This window comes from Dendrobium catenatum, unplaced genomic scaffold, assembly GCF_001605985.2.
Source record: "Dendrobium catenatum unplaced genomic scaffold, ASM160598v2 fragScaff_scaffold_1278, whole genome shotgun sequence".
Classification (NCBI taxonomy): Eukaryota; Viridiplantae; Streptophyta; class Magnoliopsida; order Asparagales; family Orchidaceae; genus Dendrobium; species Dendrobium catenatum.
This window is the reverse complement of record NW_021319740.1, coordinates 74,031-95,778: the sequence shown is the minus strand read 5'-3', so window position 1 is coordinate 95,778 and position 21,748 is coordinate 74,031. Positions and strand designations below refer to the sequence as shown.

The 21,748-nt window shown below is 36.1% G+C and overlaps 1 protein-coding gene across 5 annotated transcripts in view; it reads left to right on the top strand.

The window, feature by feature from the left end:
* LOC110110484 overlaps positions 1-20,531 on the top strand; it is a 39,142-nt gene extending 18,611 nt beyond the window's left edge. For 3 of the 5 annotated variants that reach the window (XM_020841981.2, XM_020841980.2, XM_020841978.2), the window contains 7 exons: positions 853-955; positions 1,139-1,248; positions 3,253-3,342; positions 3,501-3,581; positions 17,845-18,684; positions 19,666-19,794; positions 19,886-20,297. In XM_020841981.2, the coding sequence (XP_020697640.1) occupies positions 853-955; positions 1,139-1,248; positions 3,253-3,342; positions 3,501-3,581; positions 17,845-18,684; positions 19,666-19,758 (1,317 nt within the window). In that variant the 3' untranslated portion in view covers positions 19,759-19,794; positions 19,886-20,297. Of the gene's footprint in view, positions 1-852; positions 956-1,138; positions 1,249-3,252; positions 3,343-3,500; positions 3,582-17,844; positions 18,685-19,665; positions 19,795-19,885; positions 20,298-20,327 lie in introns of those variants that run through there. The other 2 variants (XR_003702362.1, XR_002304719.2) reach the window with 2 other exon arrangements.
* Positions 20,532-21,748: the final 1,217 nt, after the last annotated feature.

The window sequence follows — 21,748 nt, the reverse complement described above, 5'->3', positions numbered from 1 at the left end:
GCTTGTGTAATTTTTTTTTTTGGCAAACGTTACTTGTCATTCATGAGATATGATTTAGAAAAATTATTTAAATCTAGGTACACTCAATAAAAATTTACATTTATCATAGTGAGTTGACATTTCAAATTTAGCTTTTCTTGTTATATCATTATCTACTTTAAAATTTTGACATTGATGAATAAGTATCATTTTAAAACACCCTAATGTTATCGTAAATTTATTTTTATTTATTCGGCAACTTTTTTAATCATTGTTGTAAAGGGATCAAAATCCCTTCCTGTTTAGGATTTGTTATGTTTCCCTTATAATTACCAAGCCTTTTGAGTGACATTATGGCAACTTAATGCTCTAGTATCAATTTGATGTGAGATGGTTCAATAGTTGAGTTTCCTAATGCAATTAGAATAATGCAATGCATGCAAATCATGCAAGTGAAATTAGTATTCATAGATCAGAAACTACTAAGTTAATAACTTTCTCTTTCTTTAAATATAAACAATAAATACATGAATTAAAATTCAAGCGTTCATGTACTTAATGAATAAATCCGAAGAAGTTAACAAAAAAAAAAAGAAGAAACTACGTAATATGAATGATCAATGAGCAATTACAATTTAATCATCACAAATAAAATTCAAATTTTATTAAATTTGAATAGAATCTAGAGCTCTAGAAAGCCTAGAATAAAATGTAGAAGAAATGATAATAAATGTTGGAAAGAGCAATTGTCCGCCAATTATCATTTTATTAAATTTGATTTCTTAAAAACTTATTGTATAATTTTCTATTTTTCTTAGTTTCATCACTACTGCGAATTTTTCTGAAGCTGTTTACCAACGTTTTTTTTGGCAGATATGCCAAGGTGGTAAACAAATATGGGTGGAAGATCCAACAAATCAATGCACACTGTTTACCCGAAACCGCATACGAATTGCTCTGAAGAACTTGTCCTCAAGTGTGTTTCTTAAATCTTGCCAACTGCGTAATTGCAACCTTTATTCTTTAGCAGAAATAGGAATTTATCATACCTTTTTTCTTTTCTTTCAAAGTAGAAAAAATAATAATTCTGATTGGGAAAGCGATTACACCTGTTGCCTTCAGCTTGTTGTCTAAAATAATTTCTGTTATGTTTTTACAGGTTCATTTTCATCTGAAATGAAGGCACTTGTATCTGCATGCCGTTTGACACGCTTATTTATAGAAAATATAAGCCACAAAATGTTGGAGGAATCTGTGTCTATAATGAATGTGGGTATTTTTCTGTTTACAGCTATGAATGTAGTTTGTTGTACATTTGTTTTAACACCTGCCATTTATGGTTGCTTTTATTAGAAAAAATAGTACATTCTACCGATCTTGTAGAAAAGCATGATTGCTTGTAAATCCATAGATATAGTGGTATTGACCTCTGGACAAAGAGCCAAAACCCAGTTCAAAATCCGCTATAAATCCTGCAAAATAACTATGCATTCGACGCCGTTACGGGATTTTCTCGCCTCGATCGTGCTCCGCTCTCATTGTTAAAATGAGATGAAAGGCTTCCTGCTCGTTTTCTTCTACGACTCAAACGACCTCATTCGACTCCAAGCCAAGCTCACACAAGCTTCCATTCTACCTTGCCTCTTCCTCCTGCGACGTCCGCCTCCGATCTCCTCCTCTATTCACCCCTTTGTCGAAGACGAAATCCCTAGATCTGGTCGCCTCTTTCTGCCACAAGCCTTTCACGAACCCTTCCACAATCCTTTGCCTGGTCCAACTTTAGCTTCTCTCTTACAAGCCAGAACCGACCCAACTGCCGCTGATCCAGTCGCTCCATCTGACCTCATCCCTCAACAACCGAATCTCACACGACCTCCAAGCCCATTCTCCTTCCCAATCCGACTCCACCAAGCCAAGACCTCCCCCTTCTAGCACGTCGAGGGCCCGACTTAGCCCCATCCAACCTCCGACCTTCTCTAGCCCTAACCTCACCTAATTAAGCCACCTTCTCGCCGACCAAGCTCTTCCACCTAACAAGCCTATCGCGAGTAGCCCATTCCCTCCGCTCCAGAGCTGTGACTTCTACCCTCACTCAATCTAACTGAGTCGCTCATAGTCGCAGTCTCTTCTCACTCGACCAAACCGCCTAACCTTATTTGTGAAGTAGTCAGAAAGAGACAAGGTAGCAGTACTGATTGTATGTGTGGATGAGATCATCCTTACTGGAAATGATATAGAGGAAATAATGAAGATCAAGCAGGCTTTGTCTAAGGAGTTTGAAGTTAAAGATCTTGGATCACTTAGATACTTCCTTTGTATGGAGATAGCTCGATCAAGCAAATGTACATTTATTTCCTAACGCAAGTATACCTTAGAGCTACTGAAGGAGACTGACATGCTCGGATGCAGACCAGCCAGCACACCTATGGATCATAAGAAGAAACTTGGGATAGAAAAGGATGGAGTTCCAGTAGATAAAGGAAGATATCAACATCTTATAGGAAAGCTTATATACCTCTCACACTCTCGTCTATATATTGGGTTTGCTGTGAGTATGGTAAGCCAATATATGAGTAATCCTATGAAGGAGCACATGGAGGCAATATATCGAATCTTGAGATATCTCAAGAACACTCCTGGAAAGGTGCTATTATTCAAAAAAAAATGAAGATATAAAATTGATCCTATATTCTGATGCAGATTGGGCATGAAGTCAGGTTGGCTGTCGATCAACCACAGGATATTGTTTATTTGTGTGGGGGGAACCTAGTGACATGGAGGAGCTAGAAACAATCTGTTGTTTTCAAAAGTAGTTTAGAATTTGAACTGAGAGCATTAGCAGTTACTATTTGTGAAGGTATTTGGATCAGACAAGTATTGATTGAACTTAGAATAAAGATTGAAGGCATTATAAAGTTGAAATGTGAAAATCAAGCTGCAATCAGCATGGCCAAGGATCCAATACATCATGACATAACAAAACATGTTACTATTGATAGGCACTTTACATCTAAGAAAATAGAGGATTCAAAAATTGTAGTAGTATATACCCAACTCATGAACAACTTGCTGATGTTCTAACAAAGGTACTATCGGACTCTCTACTTGATAAGTTTGTTTGCAAGTTAGGATTGTACAACCTGTAAAACCCAACTTGAGGGAGAGTGTTGGATCATGCAACTAAGGGGATGCCACGCCAACAATCCGTGGGTAGATGTATTGTCTTATTCAAAATTTAATTTACTCAAATTTGTTGTTCTAATCTTATTGCAGGAAGGTTATAGCATTATTGATCTTGAGAAGCTTGATCCATTAAACGTTGATGATCTATGCCTTTCAAGATTTCTAGTTATGATCGTGCAGGTATGCCTCATTTCCATCTCTTCCGTTATATATCGTTTCCCTGTCACTTACTATGGCAACTGTTTTTACTAAATAAGTACTTCAATATACACTATTCTTCTTCAGCAACAATCATAGACTTGCTTGACACCATGAAAAATGTTGTCTTCATTAAACAGTTCATCTCACAAAGGCAAAGGCCAATTCGAGGCAGTGCTATGAAGCTGCTACTTGAGTATATCCGAAATATACCATGCAAGGTCCATTCATCTTTAATTTACCAGTATGTCTTTTTTTTTTTTTTCATTTTAATTATACGAGAAATTGACTGGATTTTAACGTTCAAGATATTTGATTTGAACAAGTATTTTCCTATTTTTTTTGGATTACATCAAGGATCAATTTTAAGCCTATATCTTTTTGCTTTAGTCATGGATGTTTTTACTAGACATTTATAAGAGGATGTACCTTGATGTATACTTTTTGCTAATGATATTCTTCTTGTTGATAAGACTAGAGAGAGAGTTTATAAAAAGGACTCTATAGGTTTTCATTTGAATAGATCTGAAAATAAATATATGAAGTGTAATTTTAGTAGTGATAAATCTAGTTGTGGGATTGTGATATTGGGTGATCTAGTCATTAAAAAAAGAGCTCATTTTATATATCTCGAATCTATTGTTCAAAGCGATGGTGAAATAAATAGAAATATTATTTGTTGAATTCAAGTTGGATGATTGAAGTGGAAGAATGCAACGGACCTATTGTGTGATAAAAAAGTATCCCTCAAACTTAAGGGAAAAGTTTTTAAGATGGTGGTGAGACTTGCAATGTTTGATGGCGCAAAATTTTTGCCATCAAAAGAGAAGCACAAACTTAAGTGTTGCAGAGAGGAGGATGCTTAGGTGGATGAGTGACTTTACACTTAGAGACATAATGAGAAATGAGTATATATGTATCCAAGGCAGACAAGATTAGAGAGTTCCATAGATGGTTTGGTCACATAAAACATCGGCCTTTAAATAATCCTATCAGGAGAGTAGATATATTAGATCATGCCTATGTCAAGAAATGTAGAGGTAGACCTAAAAGCCTTGGTTAGAAAGTATTAAAAATGATCTTTTTATTGGATTTAAATAAGAATTTGACTTTTTATAGGACACAACGGAGAAAAAAGATTTATGTAGCCGATCCCACAGTGGGATAAATGCTTATTGTTGTTGTAGTATTTAAAATATTTGATTTACATGCTCTTATAGAATTTTGTAGCCATAGTATTTTTTTAACTAATGTTCTTACTCGAAGATTCCCAATAGGTTCAGTTGATAAATTAAATTTGTATACTCGCATATACCTTTTTTGATATTTTAGCAAGTAGCTGGCATATCATAAAAGGTGAATTAGTACTTTAAGGGTTCACATGGACCACTCAAATTGAGACTCTCTCTACAATGATGAGCACCCATTCAAGCCAATCACTTCCACTTGGGGCGGAGCGCTCTCAATGATAATCACTCTTCTATAATACAAGGAATGATTTTCTCAAGGGGATTCTAGCTCGCCTCACCACATTCATCCAACCATGGAGTCTATTAACCTTGTGATTTGAATGGACACGCCTCCCACAATGAAGCAATCCAGGGACTCCATCGAAAGGTCGCCAACAACTTCAAATGACTCATTAGTCACAATCTTCTTAATTTGGCCCTCATCAGCAAACTCGCCCACATTCACTCGCCCATGGGCACTTAACACAAGGGAACTTGCCTTGATATATAGTTGTTGAATTAAAAGATATCGCCATACATTAGGCCAGTTGGAGCATGGCATATGTCAAGGGTAGTTTGTACAAGGGTCATTCATTATTATACTTTCCACTCTTTCTTGATGTAGCCTTCTTGTAGGTATTATATCCCTATAAATAAGGGATGAAGAGGAAAATTTGGATATTTTGGAACTTTCTAAAGAAGCATTTGAGCTAGTGAAACACTTTCTAGAGAATGTTTTTCTTCTTTCCATTTTTACAATAGGTTCTTGAGTTATAACCTCCTAAGCTTGCCTGCAAGTAAGGTTGGGTGTCACCACGGACATATCTGGATCTAACAATCTAAAAGGCGCGATAAGCGTGGATTGATGTTAGTGGCTATGAGACAGGCATAGCTTGGCGAGTAAACCAAGCCCGAACTGTTTATCAACATGGAAAATTTGAACAACACTACTCTCCTTGATCTCGTGGAGATGGAGGAGAGATTTGAAATAATGATAATCTAGGATGCCTCGATTGGGCTATCAAGCCACACATAAAGAGAAAGCACTCCTAAAGGATTCTTTGAATCGATAGTTCATTGTAGGAGGCCGGAGAGTAGAGCGTTGCCCTCGAGACCTAATCCAGATCCCACTTGCACCATGACAAGTGATGAAGACCATAACACACCACCTTGGTGCATGAGAAGGGTTGAGCCTGACCTAACAAATGCCTTTTGAGGGAAATAACAGATGTGATGCTGCCTCTGAAATTCAAAATGCCTCATTTGGAGTCCTATAGGGGTAGGACTAATCCAACATATCACGCGGTGACATTTGAATAAATGACATCTTTGCTAGATTTTGATGAAGCTTTGAAATGCCAAATTTCTTTCCATGAATCTCAAAGAATTTGTACTTAGTTGGTTTACTCTCTTTCTTGTCGGAGTCATCACCTCCTTCACGAAGTTCAAGAGGGTGTTCTTGACCCAATTTACAAACCCCTAAAAACTCTAGAAGAGCTTGCATGCTCTCCTAGAGATGCAGTATGATTGATGAATTGCTATTATGTTATTCACTCACCCTGTGAAGGCGAGTGCGCATGCCATGGACATATCAAAAGTACAGTGCTTTCTATAAGGATTACGACCACGACACGGAGGATTGTTGCCACCTACAAAGGCTAGTTAAAAATCTTATCATGGCCAAGAAGCTTAAGGAGTCTGTACTTACGTGTCACGTCAACATCTATGGAAGGCCCCAATGGTAAGGAGGGGAATGAGCCAATCCTAGCTCGTTCTATTCATTTAGCTGCAGTGGTACTCACAATCATGGGAGGCGAGCAAGCTAAATCTTCAACGGGTGTGATAGACCATTGTGAAGGACTGTTGTTTCAATATATAAGTCGATGCCCACCGCGTTAGTGCCAACACCTTGAACTCGCTTAGTGGATGAACTAGCAACTTGCTTGAGGAGAGGCATACAAAGGTTCGCTGGTGGAGGACACTCGACCACCAAATAGAATCCTCTCTAGGGATCATAAATGATTCTTACCTTCTTTGAGAGGAGCGTCAACTAAGCTTCCTACTGAGGTCATCCAGATCTTCGTAGAGAATACCTCCTTTGTACTAGCTACCTCTACTGGGTACCCAAAGGGAACTCACCTTATCGCTCTCATAGTAAGGGGCATGCCCTTATAACTCAAGGAGAGTGTCACTTTCCTTGGACTTGTTGTGGCTCCACCCCCAATACCATGTTCTAGGGTGCTTGTAGTCTTAGTCGGTATGTCACAGTCGCCTTTTCTACACCAATTCCACATTCATTCTTTTCATGGGAGAGGCAAGATGCCTAGTGGATTGTTGAATTGTTTATGGACTAGCATTGGCACCTCTCTCCTCACTCGCTGAAGGGCCAATCATCTTCTTCTTAGTTCTCTTTCCTTTAGAGAGGCGAATTGCCACCCTCCGTACAATTTATGTTCTTGACGGGGTTCACCTTATCACACCTGCAACTTTGTTGTGGTTCAACTGAATGTTTAAAAGGGTGATGAGCTCAAACACGGGACTGCTTCTTATAGGAGTTGGATGGGTGATGTCGTATCACTATCATCATGGAGAATCTACACAACAAACGAGGCTATAGTAAAATCATCAACAACAACAACAACAATATCAAGCCTTTATCCCCCTACATGGTGTCGGTTACATGAAACCTTTTTCTTCATTATGTACAGTTAAGAGTCAAATTCTCATTTAAATCTAATAAAGAAATGTCATTTCTAATATTTTATAACCAAGTCTTTTTAAGCTGCAGTAAAAACAAGGCAATAATTTTGCCCGCAGCTTGGTAGTCATATTAAATGCTCATCATTATTTCACTTTTCCTTTTTGCCACTCACTCTCCAAAGGGCCAGTTTCTCAGGGAATCAAATGTATATCTGCATATAGCTTTTTAGCTATTTAATTGGTAGTTAACATGTTAACTCATATAAGTAATGATAATCGCTTATATTAACTTCAAGGAAGGACTTTCTGAAGAGGATTCCAACTCGCCTCATCACATTCGTTTTGCCGTAGAGTATTTCCCCTGCAACTTGAATGGACTCGCTTCCCACATTGAAAGGTTGATGATGACTTCATTGAAAATATTTGAGAATAAAATTCTAAATTTTTGTAAGATTTTAAATTTTATTTTTTGATATGTTTGAATGTTAATGCATTATTAACTAATTTTTGTTGATCTCATGCACGCTTCAAGATCGAATATGAGGGAGTGTGATGAAAGTGAGATCGACAGACACAATGCCATGTGTAACATGCTTTAAAGTGCCTCGGCCATGGTAGAAGCCCCTAAAATGTCGCCCTCTTACAAAATGGATCACACCAATGTGTTCATGAAGCTGAATTTATTGAAGAAGAGCTACTTGTGCATGGCTTGATCAAGCGATGAAAAACGTGATAGTGGGTAGGCAGACGTCTCACAAAATGATCCAAAAGTTGCCCGATCACAATACACTATGCCTATGCATCTAGAATATCAAAATTGCTAAGGGAGGACCTCTCGCAATCAACTCGAACAAAAGACGATCGAGGATGATCAACGGATACAATTTTGCACGAAGTCCCCCATTCATGAAACAAACTTTGCCATTGCATTTGGAATGTCAAAAATACCCAGAAAGGACACCCATATTGCATAGATTGTCCATTATATATATATATATATATAAATAAAGGGAGAGAGAGAATACAGAAGGGAGAAAAGATTAAAAAAAAAGAGAAGAAAAATTCAAAAAAAAAGGAATTGTGCTTTTCGCCCTCACCAATTTCATCGTCAAGTCACTATCATTTCTACTGTTTGTATGTTTAAGGTACAATACTCGTGAAATTCAAAATCTCTAAATATCTTGTCAATGATGTGCACGGCATGACGAGCAAGCCCTATATACGCTTTTTATAGTGTAGTAGGGGAAACTCATATGCGACGCCTGCGATGTGACAGGTAAGCTCTGTACACCCTTTTTGTAGCATGGAGGGAAAATTTTTAAGCTATGATGCACCGACATGGACACGACGACACGGACACGGACACGGGACATGGCATTTTTCAAAAATATAGGACACGGGTGCGGGGTGGACACGACATAATAATTTTTTAATATAATATATAGAAATTAAGGTAACATTATATTTAAAATGGCATGCAATAATAAATCAAAGTCATGATAACTTGTTTAACTTATAACATAAAGATGTTTAGTACAAAAATGTCTAGTACATCCACAAAAATATAAGCAAAAAATCATTTAGTACAACATGAAGGTCCAACTACTCAATAGAGGTAATGATAGAATTAGATTCAGAGGTTGCTCTTTGGCATTTTTTATTTGTTTGAATCTTCTCAACATGATTATTACAGAGGCAAAACGAGTTTCAGCAACAGCTAACATTCTTAAATATGAGAAATCATTAAACATTGAAAGTTTCATTGAGTGATTCATAATAAAATTTCTGATCAAAACAGTATTATCTGCAACTACTGTTATCCAATGACATTCAACATAGATGATTTCATTTGCCTCTGTATTTTTTGCTGCACAAATATTTTTTAGAGCAAGATTTAAAGTATGCACAACACATGGAGTCCAGAATATATAAGGATAAGTTTGCTCCACCAATAATCCTGCAGCTCTACACACCGGTGCATTATCTGTTATAACCTGCACAACATTTGAAGGCCCAATAATGACTATCGTATCTTTAATCAAATTGGCAATGAATATTTATCCGTGTATTCTCCTTCACAATTCACAGCTTTAATAAACATTAGACAATTCTCTATAACAGTCATGAAATTAATGAGTGGTCTTCTTTGAGGATCAGTCCAACCATCATACATCAAAGTGACTCCTTTTTTCTTTTCCCATACGTTTTGTTGGTTCAAGCAATGTTTCAATATGTGCTCTTTCCCTTTCCAATAATTTTAATCTTAATGCATTGTAGCTAGGTGGAACATAACCTGCAAGGTTATTATTATATGCAAAAGTGAATGCATTTTTGTAATGAGGATTTCTTGCAAGGTTGAAATAAAGTCCAGCTGAAAAAAAACATCATTGCAATTTCCCCATCCAATTCCTCTCGTTGGTGCATGTTAAAAGACTTCTCTAAAGCACTACTGACAACCCCTTTTCTTTTCTTTGAATCAAATCCTTCACTTCTATATGATAATGAATGATCAACTCTAATAAATGAGGAAGAAGTGTAGGATGAACCATGGGTAGATGTCAAAGATATCTCTTTAGGAAGTGCCATTTTGATCATAGATTCAGCTTCATCAACTTGTCTTCAATTCAATCAACAGTGACGTAGTAATCTTAGGACACATTTTAATTCCATGACCATAAATCTTAAGTAGACATGCTTTCACCCTAAAATAAGATCCTTTGTAGGTGACACCACAATAATTGCATTTGAATGACACATTCCCTCTTCTTTCAAAAGTTTTTTCTAACTTTGTAACATAAATCCATAATGGCTTATCAGTTTTTACATATGGCTCTTTTGAACCACTCCCACCAGCACTAGAGCTCATTTTGCTTTTAAATTCACTGTTGAAGTAGAAGAAATAAAGACTTATCATAAAGCAATTAAAAATTTCCAAACAAAGTTAAAAAACAATTAAAAATTTGCAACTATGCTGGGGTCCAAGGGAGCGCTGCCTCCTGGCGGAGTTCGACCTGCGGGGTCAAGGGGAGGCGCCCCTGCGGGGTTCCGGGGGCAGCACCCCCAGAATAAATTTTTATTGTAAGAGTGAAAGCGCAGTTAAAGCGCACTTAAAGCACAGTGATAGCGCAAGAAAAGCACAGTTAAAGCGCACTTAAAGCACAGTGAAAGCGCAACAAAAGCGCAGTTAAAATGCATTAAATAAATAAATTTTTATTGTAAAAATAATTTTAATCCAAAATAAATAAAATACTTTAAAAAAATATGCTCTTCTGATCACAAATCTACAGAATCATTGATAAATGAAGAGAAATGACGAATGGAGAAAAAAATGACGAAATCAACTTACAGGTTTGAAATATTTTATGTGGTTTGGCGTTGGTTTCCCTTGGCTGTGCCCAGAAACTAAGGAGGATGGCTTGTTGCTTATGGCCATAAGGGAAGACCAAGGGTGCGATCTCCAGCCGACCGCTGCTCTCCTCAATCGCTCGGGAAGACCACAAATACGAATAGGAATACGGAGTTAAGGAGAAGATGAAGACTCGGGCATGAACTGGCTAATATGAAATAGTGGGATTAGGGTTTATTTATTTATTTAATTATATAATAGCCGGACACGCGTGTCCGATTTAATTTTTTTTTAATGGGACACAATAGTGACGTGTCCGACACGTGTCCTCGCCTTGTCGGACGAATGTCCGTGTCCGACACATGTCCGACATTGCATACCCTCTTAAAACGAAGTGCATCAGAGATTTTAAGTACCTCTATTCGCTTTTTGTAGCATGGAGAAAAAAGCTTACGAGTCTTTGAGCAGGTACCCGAAAACTCATGTGTTTTTCTTAGCACGATGAGACTAAAGACCTTGGACACATTGTTCAACTAAAGATGGAACCAATATTTATGATTAAAAGCCTCTTCAATACATTCTTTCAAAATAAATGTGATAGGAATCTAATTTTGATGGACCAATAGCTAAGCCAGTGGGCCCCACTAGGGTGGGCGTAGGCAAGAGGAGAGAGGGGGAATTATTTATGAAGATTTTTAATTACAATTGTGAGGGAATTAATTAGGGAAAGAGATTTAATTTGAATTCAAATCTGAGAGAGAATTATTTAGGAAAAGGGGACTAATTTGGCAGGGATTAGGAGAGCTTATTTAAGGTTAACTATGGGGTGATTTCAGATTATGCTTGATTTTACTGGAATTAGTTTTTCTTAGGTTGAGTAGATTGTTGTTGAAGGCTAGAGATTTGGAAGAGCCGGATCTTTCACTCCAATTGAAGATCCAACTATATTTTGTGTTTTCCTTCTTAGTTCTTTCAATTAAAAAAAGTTTTTGGCCGTTCTTCCCAATTTTTTGTGTCATTTGCTAATCTTTGCTGAAATAACATATATTTCCTATCAGATTTCTGCACAACAAAAACAACAATAACGAAAAGAAAATGTAACAAAAATCAATGAGAAAGATTTCTATATCGGCACATAAAACTAAGATACAAGTTGATCTACAATTCGAGAGGTAGATCGACTGTCGACAACCCTTGGTGCCACTAGGAATAACTCCAAAGAGAATTACAACAAACACAAATCCCATAATGAAAAATAAAGCAACCCAATTAACCGTAATATAAACCTTGCTACTTATGTCCCAAATCTGAATTCAAATTAGTGGTCTTTCCCTAAATAAATCCTTTCGAATTTCCTACCAAATCTAAACTTAATCAGCTTTCTTTCACTAAATAAACTTTTTTAATTCCCTCATAATTTTAGTTTTCTATGGTAAGTAATTAAAGTGGTATTAATCTCATTTGCTCTTCTTGCCCGCGGCTCACCCTAGTAGGGCCCATAGGCACAGCCGGTCCATCAAGACTCCCCTCCCACCACCTTGTTCTCTAGATGGAACAAAAGATATTGCTGCTGAAGCAGTTGACTAGTAGTATTGGACTTAGTCCAAAGAGCCATCTCGGAAAATTTGCTTGTGGGGTTTGACGTATCATTTTTCTTCAATAAATTATGTAGCATAGGTGCACTTTGAAAACCTTCTTTATCTATCTTCCTCTGCAACTTGCTAATTACATTCTTGCACTTCCTCTGCATACTGTCGGAATTTTTTTTTTTCTAATAAAGCCAAGACCAGCATTATATCTATCCTAGCGATTCCAACTCTCCCTAGAATGATCCAGGGCATCTTCTTGACGTTCAATTAAGTAACTAGACCCTCCATATTCCTGTTTATTGATAATTGGAGCCCTTCTTGTTGGGAAGTTAATTCTTTGCTTTACAGATGAGGGTGATATGTCATGTCTAATAAAAAAGGGCCATTGAATTCACTAATCCCTCCATCCATCCTTGAAAGCATACCATTATCATGATGAACTTATGAAAGAGGCTGAGTGCCATGCTGAGAAAAAGTCCTATAAGTACTGGACTTTTCTTCCCGTCTTCCTACAGTATTGTCTAGGGTTAAAGCGCTTAATGCATTTGCGTTTTGGTTTAGGTTGTATGACCTGCTAATCCTCACCCTCATCATTGTCATGATTCCAACTACCAGATTGTTGAATGTCTACGTAAGAATCGCCAGATACAACAATTTCACCTTCATCTCATTAAGCTTTGTTCTAAGAACAACTGGCCGAGCATCTAATTCAAATAGAGATCCCAATTTATGTAGAGACATGGAAGGGGCAATAGGCAGTGGAAATTTCTGTTTCCAAAAGATGATCCGGTCGAGCCAGCTTCCTCATAGACATGAGTATGTCTGCTTCCCTCTATGACCTCTGGGAATTCATAACTAGCACCATTACAAACTAATTCCTCCTCTTCCAATGCATCTTTAATGTTTCCTTGTAGAACAACAACACCGCTTAAATCTTCATCTTCAATGTATCTTATTTCTCCCCTTCCTTTGAGCTAGCATCAGAATTTTCTCCATCTTCATCATCAAATTCTATATAATATGACCTTGTGGTCTTCCCCTTTTTCTCTCTGTTTTGCTAGGGGATGAACTAGTATTATCTAACTGGACTCCAAGTCATCAATACTGCCTAATATGTTCTTTTGATGGCCTCGTATATAGTTTTGCAATAAAAGCATTTAGTTCCTTAGAGCCAGCCCGTAACCACAATGGAATCTAATTGTGCTTTGTCATCTCTCCTGCCCAATCAGGCTCCTCATCCATTTGATTAAATAGCTCAACTTCTTCACTACGAGCTATCATACGATTTACCTCCAAGAGGGATGGAACATCATGGAATGTTTCTTGATATCTTTCTTCTTCATGCAACATTTTCTCGAAAGTCATTCTCCTTTCTTCATTTGTTGTTTTTTCTCTGATCAAAACGACCAGCATTTATAACCATATTTGCCCTGTCACTTCTATACTATTGAATGTTATTCTGTATTAGGCTTTCAATTGAACCCATGCATTGATGTTTACCAGCAAGTTCACCTTCGGAATCTCCACTTCCACCATTTCTTAACTAATCGTCTTTTTGATAGCTTGAGATCGTTTAAACAACTATTTCCATATATATAACTTTGACCTCCCTCTTTTGGCCAATGCGACGAGCTCTAGCTACTGCTTGCTCTTCATTCTGAGGATTTGGATCCGGATCATAAATAATAATTGTGTCAAAAGTTTGGAGATTCAAACCTCTTCCTGCAACACGAATGTTGACCAAGAAGATAAAACTGTCAGAAACAGGGCTATTAAAATCAATAATAGTTTATTCGTGATCTTCTAAGCTATTAATTTCATCAATTTTTCTATAGACAAGTCGATGCCATTGTAAATATTCCTTTATAAAATATCAATGAGTTTGTCATGGTACGAAAAAGAAGAACACGATGCCCTGTTTTATGTAGTTTTAGGAGAATCCTATCAAATATCCATAGTTTCCCACATGACCTAATAAGAAACTCTTTTGAATAATCTTTGAAATAAGGGTAGTTAAGCAGAGGATGATTGCAGGCTTTTCGCAACTCCATGCATTTGTTATTGTGATTCTTATACATCTTAATCTGGTAGTTTGGATTCTTCTCAGCCTTTTGTAACTCATCATCAGGGTCTACCCTGATGGTGCCAGTTGATTTAATCCAATCATATATGGCACCCTATAAAGCTGACATTCTACACCTCAAAACAATTGAGACCTTGGAAGGAAGTGACCCTTCCACATCTTCAACACACCGCCTAAGCATGAAAAGTTCTAGAATTTGATGAAACCTGTGGGTGAAAATCACCTTCTTTTCAGTTTCAAGCCAATCCTCCTCCTCTTAGCTATATGATGGGTCATCTTTCTGAACCCACCTTAGTTGACTAAGGGCTTTATGCCTATTGACTATACCCTATGATCCATCACTCAAGGGTTTGACATCGTTAGGGAACATATGGGCTTTGGCCGTGATTGTAATATAATGATGCTAATTTGTGGCAAAATCACCTGATCAGAGGGCACGTGCCACGTCCCTGCTAGCAAGAGACTATTTGAGGATGAATCGTAGTAATACACCCGACACAATTTTTGCCCTTTGTGAGCTGAAGTTAATTTTCAAATTTATCACCCCCGACAAATGGTTGCGGGAGGTAGATGTGTCTTAGTTTTAAGTTTTTAGATGAGATATTTCATTTTAAGGATTAGACTTTTGTTGGATTTCAGATTTGACTCATCCGGTTGAGATTTCCGATCAATACGGCCATTATCGAGATGATGTTAAGGTCACTTGTATTTTCATAGGAGTTTGAGAGGCATTTTTGTACTTCAAGTCATGTCAACTCCAGTCCTTTCGAGGAGGATGAAACTTGAATACTTGACCCGTGCAGCATTCTCGGACATTAGCGTTTGGGAATTTATCACATTTGTCGGAGCACATGCTTATTGTGTTTAGTTCGAAAATAGAATGTTCTATTAACGAACATTAGACCCTGCATAGCATTCTTGAGTATTTGTGTTTGTAACTTTAACATACTTATCGGAGCACATGCAGTGTGATAGCATTTGACCTTGCGCAGCATTTTCGAACATTGGTGTTTAAAAATTTATTACATTTGTCGGAGCACATGCAGGGTATGTTGCACTTCAGTTTAGGACCGTATTTAATACATAAAGGAGAATTTTAAAATATTTAAAATAATCCATTGTGTTAGCGATTTAATTTAGCTATACCCAAGATTTCATTTAAAGGCCTACAAACACCTTATGTCCAATTGCACACATGTATTTTGTGAAACCAGTGGTGTTATATGTTGTTTGCTGCTTCTTACAGATGAGTTGTTTAGTGGTTTGGAGAGCTACTATGTTAGAGAGCTATTTTGCAAAGTTCGTGTTTGAGAGCTACTGAATAGATTGTACTTAGATTGACTGGATGGTGAAAAAATATTGATTTGATACTCTTATGATTTTATGTTTTATTTTGATTTAGTTAATTGTATTAATTAATTAAGTTGATTAATTAAAATGTTGAATTTTAATTAAGCTTTAATTTGTTCAAATTATTAGTTTAGATTTTAAGTGTGTTTTAAAATTACATATATGTTAAGATTTGGTTTGCTTAATTCGTTTAAATTTATTTTGAGATTGCTTGATCAATTATTTATTTTAAAGATTTTAATTTGATTTACATTTATATTCAATTGAATCTTAAGATTCTAATTTTAACTCAAGTCAGATTTTAAATTATTTAATTTAACAATTTTATTAAAGTTGAAGTTTTACTTTTGGATTATAATTTTAATCAAATTTTAAAATTGTTAAAGTTTTAATTTAACAGTCTCACTTCCGTTCTTTGAATTAGTTAGATTAATTATTTAGTTAATTAATGGGTTCATTATTAAATCCAATGAGATTTCACATTAATTAGTTTAATAAAGTTAATGGTTCAATTATTTAGTTTAGGTTAATTAATTAATTACTTAATTATTTGAGATTCCTCAGCTTAATCGATTGAAGAGTTTCAGTTAACATTTATCATTAATTAACTTGGAATTAATTGGTAAATTAATCTTTTAAATTATCTGCCCATTTAAATTGATTACCAAGGTAGGTTATTTAATTGTTCAATTATTGAATTTAGAATTTAAAAGTTTATTATTTAGTTGAATTTAGAATTTAGAATTTAATCAATTGAATTTAAAATTAGGTGTTTGATTATAAGTTAGGTCAATTTAATTAATTTTAAATTGGATCCGTGTTTTTTCAAAAAAAATCCACTAAGTCTAGAATTTTTGAGAAAATTTTGATAGCCTCCCGGCGTCCCCTCCTAGGCACCGAGAGGTAAGGAGGGCAGGGTTTCGGGACGTTGTCGGGTCCCGGAATTGGTCTTTGAAAGCTTCAATTGACGATGATTGGTTGTGGTGCTTGTTATATATATAAATTTAAATTTGATTTTAAAAAATATTATTTATTTCCCCAAAAAATCTGGCAACTTTTCTGCGTCCCCTCCCCGGTACCGGGAGGTAAGGAGGGCACTTGCCCTTTTAGCTCGACTCGACCGGAGCGAATCAACTGCGAGGAAATTGGGAGAGCGATTGAGTCTTTAAGTCTTCAATCCCTCTGTCGATAAAATCGAGGATCGAGGGCTTCGGGGGACCGATTCAAACCTGGAGGCTTCCTTCAAAATCTTCACCTGCTTGCAAATTCTCCATCTCTTATTATTATTATTATTATTAATAAGAGATCGAGGGCTTCGGGGGACCGAATCAAACCCCGAGGCTTCCTTCAAAATCTTCATCTGCTTGCAAATTCTCCATCTCTTATTATTCGGTAGAAGGAAGTCAAAACCAGAGAGAAAGCAGGTATGTAGCCTTTGATATTTGCCTGCAACCGAGGGAGATGGGAGAAAAAACAAAGAAATTGTTTTTTGTTCCTTCTTCTCTTTAGGTTCTGAGCATGTGAGAGTGAATGAGAGAAGGTTTCATTGTTTTGTGCGGCAGAGGAGTGGTTTCTTGCGATCGTGGGAGCGACGTGTAGAATCGTGGGGTGATTGGGTCGTGGGGTTTTGTCGGCTGATAGTTATAGTCAACAACAATATATGCAAGAAGAAGGGTTTTTGTGTGAGATAATCTCTATGCTACGAGATTCTTGTTATGTGAGGTAATATTTGTGTTGCAAAATTTTTAGATTCTTCTTTTTTGTTCATGTGTGCTTGGGATTTTAGGAACGGGCTTGGTGAGTGTCCTTGGATTGTATATTGTAATTGTGGCTTCTATTTTATATTAGTGGATCTAGTCCTCTCTCCTCTCATTGTAGGCTTGGTTGAAGTCAAATTACATAAATATTGATATCTGTAATGGTGTATTCTCTCTCTCTCTCTCTCCCTCTCTCTTGTTTTACTCGGGGTGCATCACTTTAGATTATGGTAATGCTTCCACATTTTTGTTTTTTTTTTTGCGAAGAATGCTTTATGTCTACTTAAAGCTCTAGATATAAAATATATTTACAATTTCCAAGGTTCATAATCTTATGCATGTGTGCCAGTAGCGTTTCTTTTCCTAATATTTGCTTGTTTTGAACCTTGATTTTCCTGATATTTACTGTTTTCTCTTGAACTTCCTGCAGACTTCTCTGACTGCAGCCGGTTGTTATCTTTGTGCAGCTCCTGGGTCTAAAGGCAAAAAAATCATTGTCTGCTATTCTCCTGAATCCCCACTTTCTTCAAATCTGCTTTTATCTAGCTTTTATTGTGAAGAAGGCGCTTCTTTTTCTTCTGTGATAGAGCAGATTGTTAAAGATGCCAAGTTTTATTCTAATAGGTTTGTCGCAGAAAGCCCTAGTATGCCCTTTTTGCGTGCTAAATCTTCTGAAGCCATACTAAGAGAAGCAGTACAGATCAAGCTTATCAGTCAATCAACATATAACACCATTCGCTCATTGCAAATGGAAGAACATGACATTTTTTGTTCACAAAATGGTGTTGATGAGGCAAATGAGTTAGGGCATCGAGCTAGAGCTTCTAGTCCATCAAATGTACAGATTTATCCTGGCCAGTCATACCATTTTATGTGTAGATTCTTATTAACCTGGAAGCTTTATGAAATGAAAGATGGCATTTCTTCTAACTTGAACGAATACAATCCCATATCAGAAGCAGATGGGAAAAATTTGTGTCAGTGTTGTAGAATTACTCAGGAACATGGTCTTATAATACGCCATATGGTCGATGCGGATTGGTTATATCTTGCAAAGCTTTCCGAAAGCCAAACACTGAATGAAGGCAGAAATGAATTGGAAACTTCAAATTTTGAAACGGGACATCATTTAGCAATGGAACATTGGTGCTCCAGTTACCTGAGATCTTCAGTTCAAACAGCTCTTCAAAAGCTGAAATATGTTCCAGCAGCTGCAAGAAGGGCACTTCCTGTGTTAGTCAATTCTCATAATTTACCCATATGCATACCGGTACACTCCACTATTATTTTACCGCTGGAAGCCTGCCATAGTGATATACCAATTAATAATTGCATGAATCCATAGTGATATAACAATGTCTTGTATATGAATTTTCACATGTATATATTTATTCATGTTTCGATTTTACTCTATTTTTTGTTATTAATGTATATCCATGTGAATATTCAAGTTGGATGGTTGAAGTGGAGGAATACATTGGGCTTGTTGTGTGATAGAAAAATTCCCCTCAAACTTGAGGGAAAATTCTATAAGATGGTGGTGAGACCTGCAATGCTTTGTGGTGCCGAATGTTGGCCATTTAAAGAGAAGCATAATACTAAGTTTAGTGTTGCAGAGATGAGGATGCTCAGGTGGATGAGCGGCTTTACCCTTAGAGATAGGATACGAAATGAGGATATACATGAAAAGGTTGGAGTAGCTCCAGTGGAAGATAAGATTAGAGAGAGTTGCCTTAGATGGTTTGGTCTCATAAAATGGCACCCTTCCGATGACCCAGTTAGAAAAGTATAGGTATTAGATTTGACTCATGTTAAGAAAGATAAAGGTAGACCTAAAAAAAACTTGGTTAGAAAGTATTAGAAATGATCTTTCTTTATTAGATTTAAACGAGAAAATGACTTTGAACAGGACACAATGAAGAAAAATGATTCATGTAGCCGACCCCACATAGTGGGACAAAGGCTTGTTGTTGTTGTAATGTATATCCATCCCACCTAAGCTCAATAACCAGTATTTATATATATGATACTCATCTATTAGGTTATAATTATCAAACTTCTGATCGCAATCTAAAGTTTTTGCTCTGGCATTGATGTTTTCTAGATTTATGTTTTTTTAGTTTTTTTTAGTTTTTTAAACGTAGACATATAAGCTGTCAATATCCTTCAATTTGCATGTTCATTTAGGTTTATATATGCGAAATCATCTGGCTATTGGAAGGTGACTTTTTTTTCTTTAAATTCCTTTCAGAGTATTGGCTTCAGCTGTTGTCCTTTTCTTTCAATAGAAGCTGAATTCAGACCGAGAGTACCACTTGGAGGAGGTTACAGATCTTTTCTATGATTTTGTATGCGACAATCCTTATGCTGAATGAAAATGGTTGGTTGCACCTACGCGAATATCATTATAAATATATCAATTTGATTTCATTTGAGAGTACAGCTAAAGCTTTTGCCTGATGTTTTTGCAGTTTGTTGGAGACAAAGGTTGATTCATTGTAGAGTTTTCCAAGTGAAGAATGAATTATTGAAAGCTGAGTAAGGCTTTATTGGGGATAGCTTTCTTACTGCTTTCTAAAGCAGTTTTTTAGTATAAAAATTTTTTAAATTAAATTTTTTTAACTTAAAAGTTATTCTAAAAAGCACTAAAAAAGCTGTCCCAAACGAACTTAAGTTTCTACTTTTTGGTGTATGTTATATCACCAAAAAGTGTGTAACTCAGTGTACAAAGCTCCTGCAATGTAGCATTTTCGTTTTTATTTTTAGAGTTTTATGCTGTACTTCATTTTGAGTGATATATTATTTGGTGAGGATTTCTCATATGATGTGGACTTTATGTATCACAAGAGCTAAATCAACACAATTCTCTTTTCCTTTTTTGACCGTTGAACCTCCCTCCTTTCTTCATTAAAGCCGCAGGTACTCTCATTTCTACCGCCCAGGAAATACTACAAAATAAGGTAGATTTAGGTGCCTTTTTGGAGCTTACAAGTATCTCTTAAAATGCTCTACTATAATTATGTTGTTCTCAGCTTTCCAAGCTTTGATCAGCCATATGCCTATTGTAACTAATGGCTTATATAATGGTTATTGGATGAAGGAAATTTTTTGGGTTAAGTGTTGGGATTCTCTTTGTTCACTCCTACCTTAAATTGGGAAAATTATTAGGTCCGGACACCGGACATAAAGATACGCCCGGACATCAACTAAAAACTTGACATGTGGAGTGCACTTTAGTTGCGTTTTTTTTGTGTGCTTTACCTTGCACATTACCTGTGTTTTACCTGTGCTTTAGTTGTGCTTTAACTGTGCTTTACCTGCGCTAGTTGCGCTTTTGGTGCGTTTGTGTTAAAGTTCCACGGACACATTAAATATATTGAATATCCATGTGTTCACACCACGTGTCGATATTTTATTGACGTCCGAACCTAATAATTTTCCCTTTGAATATTTTAGAGTGTGCTCCATTGGTCAAAGATTTTAAAAAAATATGAGACATTGTTAATCTTTGATATCATTGTTCAACCCTGCATTAAGTTGGTCCTTATTATAATTTACTTTAGTGTTATCATCATTAATTTTTTACTTAGTATTTTTCCTTCACTTAAATTGTAACCCTCTATTTCACATAGCATTAAAAAAAAAAAAGGCTAATTTTAATCTTCAACAAGTAGCAAGTCAGAATGAGTAGTTAATACTAATTGAATTGAAATGTAAAGATTTCTATTTAAATATTTCATAGCATGATATTCATTTTGGTTCATCATGCTTGGTATTTAAATAAGCTACTCCTAGCATTTTTTGCCACAAAAATTTATGGATTGTTATAGGCTGTTTTTTCTTTAGCATTTCTAGAAGTAGAATGTATGCAGGGGTTGCTTGTTGTTAGTAACATTTGATTAATATTTATTTATTAAAATCAAATATTTTTTATAAATTACTAATTGATTAGATTTCGTCACCAATTTATATATATAGAAGCTTTTAAAAAAGTTATTTTTTTAATTGCGGTTTCACAATCATCTTTGTAAAATGCTACAGTCATTCTAAATAGATCTTAAACCTACCCTCTGTTGATTGAAACCTCAACCAAATTGGAACTCATAGTGCTCATCTATGTTAAGGTTACTCTATTTAGTACAATTGTAATGACATCCTAATTTTCTTTCAAGAACAATTCGAGGAAATAACTTTCTTTTGCTATGAGTTAAGTAATCATGTGACTTAACTTTTGAGTGTCAACTTTGTTGGCACCACATTTCTACTCAGCAAACACCTAATTAAAACTCATTTGCTAAAGTTAGTAAGCTTGGTTTTATACCTACCAAATGTCA